General features: G+C 44.2%; 1 protein-coding gene across 3 annotated transcripts in view; it reads right to left on the minus strand.

Moving 5' to 3' along the window:
• DTWD2 (DTW domain containing 2) overlaps positions 1 to 8,768 on the minus strand; it is a 112,762-nt gene extending 103,994 nt beyond the window's left edge. The window contains exon 1 of one of the 3 annotated variants that reach the window (XM_053302640.1): positions 8,417 to 8,760. In XM_053302640.1, the coding sequence (XP_053158615.1) occupies positions 8,417 to 8,592 (176 nt within the window). In that variant the 5' untranslated portion in view covers positions 8,593 to 8,760. Of the gene's footprint in view, positions 1 to 7,825; positions 8,330 to 8,416 lie in introns of those variants that run through there. The other 2 variants (XM_053302642.1, XM_053302641.1) reach the window with 2 other exon arrangements.
• Positions 8,769 to 11,005: the final 2,237 nt, after the last annotated feature.

Below are 11,005 nucleotides of genomic sequence, written 5' to 3' on the forward strand. Positions count from 1 at the left end.
CAGGGCATGCAGATAATAGCCTCCCAGTCATTTCTATCCCTCATCAACTGGTACTCCCAGGTATATTGCCTATATCTGAATTAGGAGACAGTTATCATGATCAGTAACCAAGACAGATATCTCTGCCCTGAAATTGTATAATTGCCTTTTAAAGTCATCTAAGTTGGTTCATCACATCCCCATGTGAGTGAATGCAATAAGCTAATTGTGTGTTGTGTGAAGAAGTACTTTCTTCCATCTGCCCTGCATCCCCTGACAATTGATTTCAGTGGATAACCCCAAGTTTAAGCATCATGCAATAGGGATGTACATGGAACTGGCGGGGGGTGGTTCGAAGGCGGGGGGGCATACATTTAAGGGTGGGGAAGGGTACCTTTACCCCTCCCACCACATTTTCCCCACTGGCACTCCATTTAAAAAGTCTGTTGGGGCAGCAGAGTACCTTCCTGCCACCCCGGTGTCCTCTTCGGCCAGAAGTAAAAGGAAATACCCGGCGCACATGTGCTCCCCCGCCTGCGAACTGGTGGAATCGCCGGTCATTCAAACAGTTTCGGAGGCCCATAAAGGGCCTCTGAACTGGTTCTGTGTACATCCCTATCATGGAACAGGGAGAAAAACCTTTTATTTAAATGTTTCCCCTAAACCATACATAACGCTATCACTTTCCCACTAAACTAAAGAATCCTAAACACTTCAGGCTTTCTCAAAGGCTTTCCCCCTTGCTGCCCACCCCCACCCCCCCACGTTCCGAGCCAGGTCATTTTAGTTGCCCTTTTCAGCACCTCTTCCAATTCTACCATGTATATTTTGAGATGGGGAGTACTCAGCATTCTAAGCGTGGACACAACACTGATTTTATAAGGACATACAATAGCAACGATTTTATTTGTAATACGCAAATATCTCCTTGACACTGTATCCCAGTCCATAGAGCAAGTCTGCCATCCTGACAGGACAACCAAACTACTAAGCCCTCCTGAGGAGCACGCACACAGCTAACCTGTTACTGGCATCTCAAGCTGACCTCAGCAGATACACAAGAATAGCTGGGCAAGAGAGTGTGAGTGTTTCTACTGAGCAATAATATCCTTTTCACAGAAGGAGCAGGGGCACAATTTCAAAACATTTGGGAAACGCAACTCTAGTGTCAATCTATTTTCTATCTATCTATTTCTCTAAGGCGTACCCATCGCTAATCCCATGTGTGGCAGCTCTCACAAGAGTTCGCGAGCACAGCTGGCAGTGGGAGAGGAAAGTGGCAACGCGGGAAACAAAATGGGGGGGGCAGGGAATGGCGGCAGGAAGGGAAACTAGAGACACAGATTCCATGCGCCCAGCCCAGCAAGTACATAGTAATACGTATTGAAAATGCATGTATAGGCAGCACAAAAGATGGACAAACATGGGGTGTATGCCATAAGACAAACTTGGTGTCTGAAGAAGGCCTCACTACTTGGGATATTGAAAAATACTGGAAAAAATGAATATTGAAATGAATATGGGGGGAACCATCTTCAGAATGACTCATTAAAATAACATCTTTAACGGATCTGAGGAATCATATAAACACATCTATTTGAATAATGAGATAAATAAATAAGAAAAAACAATCTGTTTAAACAATGAAATTTGTTGCAAAAAAAGTACCTACTATTACCACAGTAGCACTTATCCAGGTCTAATTTATGGAGAATTGGAGAAAGCACACAGTAAGAAGTATGAGTAATTCTACTTTGTCTGGCTTAAGATTGACAGAAGAGCCTCATCTTTTTCCAAAAAGCCCCGATGGCTTGTAAACATACCCATTAGGGACTTAATTAGGAGGGACTAAAACATCTCTCACTCATTTTATCTTTAAAAAAACATACTCCCACCATCTGACACATTAGCCAGTGTATCAATTCTCTAAGCCAATGCAGCCTTTCTTTGTGAATAATGAATGAGCTATTTCAAAGACTTTACCCTCCTTTCTGTGATGGACGAATCTCAAACGTTATATTGAATAAATCTCTCTTGGTGATGATAGTCATGACTGACAAGAGGAAAAATGTCAAGCCTAGTGCATAGCACAATTAGGATTGAAAGTTCACAGGTCATGAAAGGATTGTGGAATGATATTTTATATCAAAACTCCTCTGATATAAACTTCACAGTTCAGTCTCTCATAGCCCTTGGACACAAAACAGCTATTTGCAAGTCTCTACTTGGTGCGCTCATTTGAATCTTTTATACAAACAGCAGTTTGTGAATTCTTTGACTGACAGGCATGTATAATACATATCATTTTAGACAGTAATTTCTTGCATTCATAAATGCAAACTGAGATTTTTTTTTAACCAAATAAAAAAGTGAGGATGCCAAATAAGATAGGATGAAAACAAACATAAGAACAGCCTGCTGGATCAGGCCCAAGGCCTATCTAGTCCAGCATCCTGTTTCTCACAGTGGCCCACCAGATGCCTCTGGGAAGCCCACAGGCAAGAGGTGAGGGCATGCCCTCTCTCCTGCTGTTGCTCCTCTGCAACCGGTATTGAGAGGCATCTTGCCTCTGAGGCTGGAGGTGGCCTATAGACACCAGACTAGTAGTCACTGTCCTCTGTGAATTTGTCTAAACCCATTTTAAAGCCATCCATCACCACATCCTGTGGCAGAGAGTTCCATGAAGTAATTATGTGCTGTGTGAAGAAGTACTTTCTTTTTGTTGGTTCTAAGCCTTCCAGCCTTCAGTTTAATGGGATAAGCCCTGGTTCAAGTGTTGTGAGAGGAAGAAATTTTTTTCTCTGTCCACTCTCTCTACTCCATGTATAATTTTCTCAGTCTCATGTGCCTCTGCTGCAAAAAGGGCAAGAAGACAGGGAAGTGAAACAGGGAGAAAGTACTACTCCGATGAGTCAAGGACAGATTTCTAGTAGTTATAATATGTTAGTCAATCCAGAGGTTTCATTTTGAGGCTATTCACACGATGGAGGAAAACCAGGTCACGCAGAGACCAATAGCGCAGTTGCTGCGGCCTCCAAAATAGCTGCTGCGCTGGAGGGGGAAGGCCAGAATGGACCAAAGAGCCAAAAGGAAGGCCAGTGAGGGGAGGGGAACCTCTGCGGGACACACACACTCCCCCGCTGTCTCCAACAACTCCCTCAAAGTAAGTAAAACTTTTTTTTTTTAAATCCGCAAACCCCCTGAATAGTCAAGGTGTTCGGTCGAGGGTTGGACAGAACAGGTGATGGTTCAGTTCAACCCCAAACCATCGAATCGAACAGGTTCAACGTCAAACATGTTCGACGTCGAACCTGTTTGCACATCCCTAGTTTAGGGTTTTAAAGATAATTACCAGCACTTTGTATTTTGCCTAGAAACCTATTGGCAGGCAATGCAATTGTTTTAAAACAGGCCTAATATGGTTTCTCTGAGAAACCCCAGAGACCAATCTAGCTACTGCATTTTAGACCAACTGAAGTTTCCAAACCACATACAAAGGCAGCCCCATGTAGAGTGTATTGAAGTAGTCAAGCTTAGAGGTTTCAAGAGTACACCAGAATTCTGAGATCATTATCTTCAATAAACAGATGCAACTGTCATATCAACTGGACTCCCCAGATCATAGGATGGCCCTTGTAATGTGTTAAGAGAACGTTATAGTTTAAGTTGATGAAGAGTCACTTTTTAACTTTTTAATTATAAAATCTTTAAAAAGAAAAAAAAGAGGGCCTTATACACAGGAGGAACAGTGTGCCAATGTGTGAGTCAAGATAATTGGTAAGCTTGTTTTGTTCTTTCCAGTCTGTGATGAGGATAAGGATTGTGTGGGGATCATAGCAACTTGGGGTTATATAATTTGATTGTCTACGGAAATCTGTAAAAGTGATGTTTTTATGAAGGTATGGGTCACTGAGGAAGACATATGTTAAAATACATCTGACCCATTGGAAATGACCCACTGAAAAGGACTCTTACACTTTGAAATGACAACTTCTTATTTGGTGGAAAGGTATTTGGTCTCCATAAGGACTTTGGCTCACTGTGAGCCTACTTTGACTATTCAGGGACATATTTATATATTCTTTTGTAATTTTGTATTATACTGTTGTCTGGACAAGAATTTTCTTTATGGTATGATTTTAAATGTGTGCAGTTCTATGTAGAACTTGTAAATTATATTAATAAACCCATTTTCAGGTACATTCTCAATTTTTGGCAACCATATATGTATGAAAAACTTACTAAGACATACCCATGGCTAATCCCATGCGTGGTAGCTCTTATGAGATTTCACGAGTGAGGAGAGGGGGAGAGGAAGGCGAGTGGCCAGTGAGAGGAAGCCATGTTGCTGGCCAAGTCGGCTGCCAGGCGGTGCCGCCTGGAAAGAGGAAGTGGCAGCCAGGGCTGGAGCGGGGGGTGGGGGGAGACAGAGAAAACAAGGGGTGCAGATGCTCTGTGCCAGGTCAGCTAGTTACATTAGTTTCTTGTTCTGGTCTCTCTCTCTCTCTTTGCCTCTACATTCTTTTTTGGATCAGCAATACACCCTATTTTGGGTTTTTTTTAATGTGTGGCCCATGCCAGTTTTAAAATACTTACAATGGTACCCTGCAATATGTGCTGCCACATTATTGTGAATTCCATAGACACTTGTAAATAATCAAACACTTAATTTGTATACTGCGCTCACTACCAAAGTCACCAGGCGGTTTACAGCATAACAAACCCAGAATTTAACAGTTCAAACATAAAAATCAGATTAAAATATCCATTGCAAAAAAACCTAAATAAAAAGCTTGGCTGAACAGTTGTGTTTTAGGAAAGCTACTAAAGACACAACAGGGATAGGGCAGCTCTAATCTCAGCAGGAAGTGCATTCCACAGCCCTGGGGCAACTACACCTTTGAGTCACCACCAAACGAACCTCTCCTGAATATCTTAGGGACCTGCCGCTTATGGACCTGGACTGAAATAATGCTCCCGTGTCTGGCATTAGGGAGAGCCGCTCCTGGTTTCCCTGCCAACACAGCACGAGCAGATTTCAGCTCCAAACGGGGCAGCGTGGCTCCATTTGGGACCGAAATAACACCCCCGTGTCTGACATCAGACACAGAGGGCGTGTCTGGGGCCACACTCATGGCTCCTGACTGGTGGTGGCCCAGGTTCTTTGAACTAGTTTGCCCAATTGTGGCTCCGCCCCTGGATTTGGGTGTCATCAGTGTACTGATAACACCCTGCATCAAATCCCCTGATGATCTCTCCCAATGGCTTGATGTAGATGTTAAAAAGCATTGGAGACAAAATGGAGCCCTGATGGAGCTTTTGCTTTGTAGAGCAGCAATTTCCATATAACAGCTTCTGAAATCTGCCCAAGAGGTATGAGCAGAACCACTGCAAAGCAGTGTCCCCTACACCAAGTCCTCACAGGTGATTCAGATGGATATCATGGTTAATGGTATGAAAAGCTGCCAAGAGATCTAAAAGTACCAACAGAGACACACTGTCAATTCCCCTTTGGAGATCATCCATCAGGCTGACCAAAGCAGTCTCCACCCCATAACCTGCCCCAAATCCAGTTTGAAATCAGTCTACATAATCTGTTTCATCCAAGACAGCCTGGAATTAAGAGGCCATCACCTTGGCCAAAAACAGAAGGACTATCATCACCTAACTCTGAGGCTTCTTTAAAAGAGGTTGAATAATTGCCTCCTTTAAGCAAGCATCCTACCTTCCCTCAGAAAAGCATTTGTTATCTCAACCAGGTCCTCTCCAACAATCTCCCTGCTTGATAATATAAGCCATGTTGGACAAGGGCCAAGACAACTGGTGGTAGCTCCAAGCAGCTTGTTCACATCATCAAGAGTCACAAACTGAAACTGATCCAATATAATCACACAAGAGGAGTTACTGGATACCCCAGCTAAAGATGCTGCACCAACAATGGAATTTAGGTTGGCTCGAATAAGAGAGCTTTTGTCCACAAAAAACTCATTGAAAGTTTCACAGTAGCTAACTGATGGTTCCAAAGCCAGAGTGGAAGGGGCCTATATAAGTTCCCTCAACAGTTCTGCTGGAATTGCTGCTTTGCCACATAGATCTTCAATTTAATAAATCTAATAAATAATCTAATCTTCATTAGATTATTAATAAATTAGATTATTCAATCTAATTAGATTGAATAATCTTCAATCTAATAAATAAATAATAATAAATAATAAATTGTGCTCTGTGCTGTAATCTGTCAGATTCAAGCCACGTCCTTCTTCACTTGCATTTTAGTTGTCTACCCAACTGCTTCAGCTCCCGTACGTAGTTCTTCCATATACCAAGGAGTGAATTTAGAAGTGGAACAAACATTTTGAGGACAAGAGTCTTATGTAAATTCATAAAGTTGCAATGCTATGCACTCTTATCTGGGAGTAAATCCCACTTAGCTCAGGACTTACTTCCAGGAAGAAAGTCACAGAATTGTCTTTGGATGAAGTACATAGGTTAAAGAGATCCTATACTGCAAATGATTCTGGTTTTCCACTAGATGGCAGTAGAGCATCATTTAAACACATCTCTGCTGGATAATAGATGCATAAAAGGTAAAGTGTGCCTCAAATGATTTCTACTCCTGGCACCCACAGAGACCTGTGGTTTTCTTTGGTAGAATACAGGAGGGGTTTACCATTGCCTCTTCCCGTGAAGTATGAGACCAGTGTTTCCTCTAAGAGGGATTCCCAGATGTTGACTACAACTCCCATAATTCCCAGTTAAAGGCTATCATATCTGGCGATGCTGGGAGTCAACAACGTCTGGGACTCCCTCTTAGAGGGAATGCTCTATGAGACGATGCCTTTCAACATCTTCCTATATTGCTGCTGCCTGATATGGTACCAGTGGGGATTTGAACTGGCAACCTTTGCTTGTTAGTCAAGCATTTCCCTGCTGTGCCACTCTAGATGCATAAGCAATCTTAAATCCAAATTTAACTAAGACTGTCATGATTCCCAAAAGATAGATGATAGTGGTGGCCACCATTACTCTGCAAGTTATCTTTTTTTACTAACTTAAAAGTTGCAAGAATGTGCACTTCACAAATCTTTCCAAACATGATTTCATTTTATTATTTATTTAACATTTTTATACCACCCAAAACCTATGTCTCTAGGCAGTTTACATCATTTCAATGATGTTCTCTTGAAGTCTATGGAACTACTATAGTAACACTGTTGGTTTTTTCCTTTTTTTAATGAATTAGAACTTCGGTGTCATGAACTCTAATCATCATCACTGAAACTTGTCTTAACAATTGCACTAATCATGCAAATTCAGATTACAAAGCATAGAGTGCTTGACTTCAATAATGGAAAAACATAAACCAAATAGCTTACACTTATGTCAATAGCTAGTCACTCAGCATCACATGCTGTTTTCAATATAAAGAAAACACTTTGAAGAAAAATGTGAAACTCATGTGTGATGACTGCATACATACACTTATTCATATTAGATGCTAGTGTCATTTGTCACTTCCAGTGCCTGGACACAATGCAGGATATTCCCCTTGAGGGATGGAGTTACTCTGGGAAGAGCAGGTTTCAAGTTCCCTCCCTGGCTTCTCCAAGATAGGACTGAGCGGGATTCCTGCCTGCCTGCAACCTTGGAGAAGGCTGCTGCCAGTCTGTGAAGACAGTACTGAGCTAGATAGACCAATGGTCTGACTCGGTATATGGCAGCTTCCTATGTCCTTAACCCCTGGAAGTCGCTTCCTGACATGGACAGATATGCTTCAGCATTCTTCTCCACTCTATCCCTGCATCCTGGGAGCAATCAGCTAGTGGACAACCTCTTCTGCGCTCACCATGCCGCTCTGAAGAGGAGGAGCAGCTGTTTCCTCTCCACTCCCCCCACCGGTGCCCTCTCATGCATGCTGCTGTACTCTCCCTCCCCGGGGCCTCCGAATGGAAGCAGCAGCTCAGCATCCTCCCAGGCAGCCGAAGAACCTCTCCCAGTCCCAGCCCAGCAGCCAAGAGAGTTGCGTCTGCCTGCCGAGACAGGCCAGGGAGAGTCAAGCGGTGGGTGTGGCTCTGGCTGGGGACTAGACCGGGGGAGGAGGAGGACCCTTGCGGCGTGTTCTAGCGGGGTGCCAGCGAGGCAGCGCAAGCCCCAGGCAAAGAAGACGGCGAAGCTATCAAGGAAAACGTGTCAATGGGCCATCATCCACCCCCTGAATCTGGCTCCGATTGGCCCGACACTTTCTGCAGGGCTCCCGGCAACTAAAGGCGTCTCTCTGCTAGGTCTACTCGAAGAAAGGAGAGTCTCCAGGGGCCCCGGCCCCGAGGGGGAAAGGGGTTGAGCTCCGGCCTCTAGGCCAGCAGGGGGCGCAAGGCGCCTGCACCGCTTATTATCATCACGTGACAGGGGACAATGACGGCCCGGCTTTCCCACTCACCCGCAACGGGCGCAGTGGGGTCTCCGCGCGCTGTGCTCTACAGGTAGCTGCCAGAGCCCCGCGCAGCCGTCCCCTTCATCCTCCTCTGCCGCCGCTGCTTCGGGTCCAGCAGCAACAAGCGCCGGGTGCTCTTGCCTGCGCCCTGCTGCAGCCACTAGCAAGGTCTCTTCTTCCATGGCCGGGGAAGGCGCTCCTGTTGAGGCTCGGCGGCCTTACGCGGAAGCGTGCGACAGGTGGCGCTAGGACCCCGCGGCGAGCTCAAGCAAGCCTAAGATGAAAGCCTGCGAGGCGACCAATCCTTTGTCACGTGATTAGAAGCGCCGCTCATGGAACGGAAGACTCTATTTCCTTGCCCTCTTTTTACAACAGGGCGAGCCAATCGGAAGACGACGGGCGGGATGCTGAGAGACGAGCTGGGGCTTGCCTTTGGGGGTGTGCGCGCGCACATCCCTCTACCCTGGCGTGAACAGTCTTTGTGTAATACGATCTAGAGAGTTTCCAGCTCCGGTTGGGCTTGGGCAAGAAGTTCGTCGTTTAGTGGTAAATGAGTAAAGCTCAGTTCAAGCCACCAGGGGATGTTTCCGGTGTCATTAACCCGCTTGCTTGTTGAAAAGCGGTATATGAATATTTTTAATAGTGTTTCTGGATCCGCTCCCCGCCCCCATACGTTTCACTGCATCATACTATTAAAATGTCTAGAATTGCTTACAATCGTCACCTGGGATTGATCTTACCCATGGACTCCAGGCCAGTCTTGAAACTTGATAACTGTAACCTGATCCTATGTTTATTTGTTAAATAAGTCACACAAGATTCAATGTGGTTTTGCTCCAAAAGAAGTATGTATGGGATGCCTTTTTGGACACTTTAGTATTAAAGATGCATTTAAAGATCCACCATATATGCAGAGCCACCTAATGGTGCAGTGGGAAAAGTGACTTGATTAGCAAGCCAGAGGTTGCTGGTTCAAATCCCGGGCAGCAGCGATATAGGAAGATGCTGAAAGGCATCATCTCATACTGCGTGGGAGATGGCAAGGATAAACCCCTCCTGTATTCTACCAAAGACAACCACAGGGCTCTGTGATTGCCAGGAGTTGACAATGACTCGATGGCACTCATTACCTTCACCCTATATGCACTTAAATGTAATAGGGCTTCTGAATACAATATGGTTTGCACTGTAAGCTTGAATGCCAAAGGTCTTATTCTCCTGTAATGAATACTCCTGAGTCCTGAGCACTTTCTATATTACAGGCTACAACAGGGGTCAAATTCTTCAGCTTGGCAGGATCGTGTTGAAAATGATCCCCAGAATCTCAAACTCGTACAACAGGAAAATACAGCTATTTTTCTGCAAAGGGCTTGCAATGTTGTAACACTATAACGCAAAGATAAAATCCAAAAGAAGGCATCAGAAATGTGAATGGCACCTTGCTGTCAGTGCAGGGACTGCGGTGTCAAACACAGGAAGTACAGAAGCACACTTTGCAGATCCATAGTGACACTGTTCTAGGGTTTAATCTGGAAAGCGCCTGGTGTTCACAAGTGCTGAGTTCTTTGATGAGCAGAGTAATATCATGTGTCTACTCAGAAGCAAGTTCCACAGGAGCACTATAAAAGTGTGTATAGGATTTCAACCCTTCTGAACAGTCCTGCGTTTACATAATCCCATTTATTTCAATAGATTTACTTCTAAGTAAACATACTTGAGTCTGCAACTTCACAGTCCAATGTCATATTTCAGCTAGTCTAGCTTGTACCTGAGCAAACTAACTTCCACCCATAGTGGCCCAACAGCATTTACATGGAATGTCCTTTACGGAAGGAGCTCTGCAGATACAATTAAGGCAGTCTTACACACAATCAGTCAAAAATATATACTAACAATGTTTAGTGTATTTAGTATATAGATGTTTAGTATATAGATTAGCCAGAGTGTAATTGGCTGCAGTTGTTGTTAACACACAGTTGGTGAATTTTGCAAGCTGCTGCACAAAATTTAGCAACATTGATTGAGATAGACTGCAGATCAGAAAAGAGGAGCATAATATAAAAAGCATCATTTCTTCCTGAATAAATTGAGGAAGGTGATATTCGTTTATATCATAAATCCTGATAGAAGGAGCAATATAAGAGAACATGACCCATTCTTTCAGCCTCCAAACTTTCACATGGGCATGTTCAACTCACATGAGGGATGTTCTGATACCTACCATCTAGATATCATTGTGATACTTACCATCCAGAATGGCAGAGGGAAGGACATCAAAATATGCCTTTGTAAAGAAAGAATGAAAAGGAAAGATCATGCTGTCGAGTCAGTGTCGACTCCTGGCAACCACAGAGCCATGGGGTTTTCGTGGTAGAATACAGGAGGGGTTTACCATTGACGCCTCCTGTGCAGTATGAGGTGATGCCTTTCAACACCTTCCTATATTGCTGCTGCCCAATATAGGTGTTTCCCAAAGTCTGGGAAAAAAACACCAGTGGGAATTCGAACTAACAACCTCTTGCTCTCTAGGCAAGTCACTTCCCCACTGAGTCATTAGGTGGCTCACCTTTGTAAAGGCTCTCCTCAATTCTGGTA

Source organism: Hemicordylus capensis, chromosome 2 (genome assembly GCF_027244095.1).
Source record: "Hemicordylus capensis ecotype Gifberg chromosome 2, rHemCap1.1.pri, whole genome shotgun sequence".
Lineage (NCBI taxonomy): Eukaryota > Metazoa > Chordata > Lepidosauria > Squamata > Cordylidae > Hemicordylus > Hemicordylus capensis.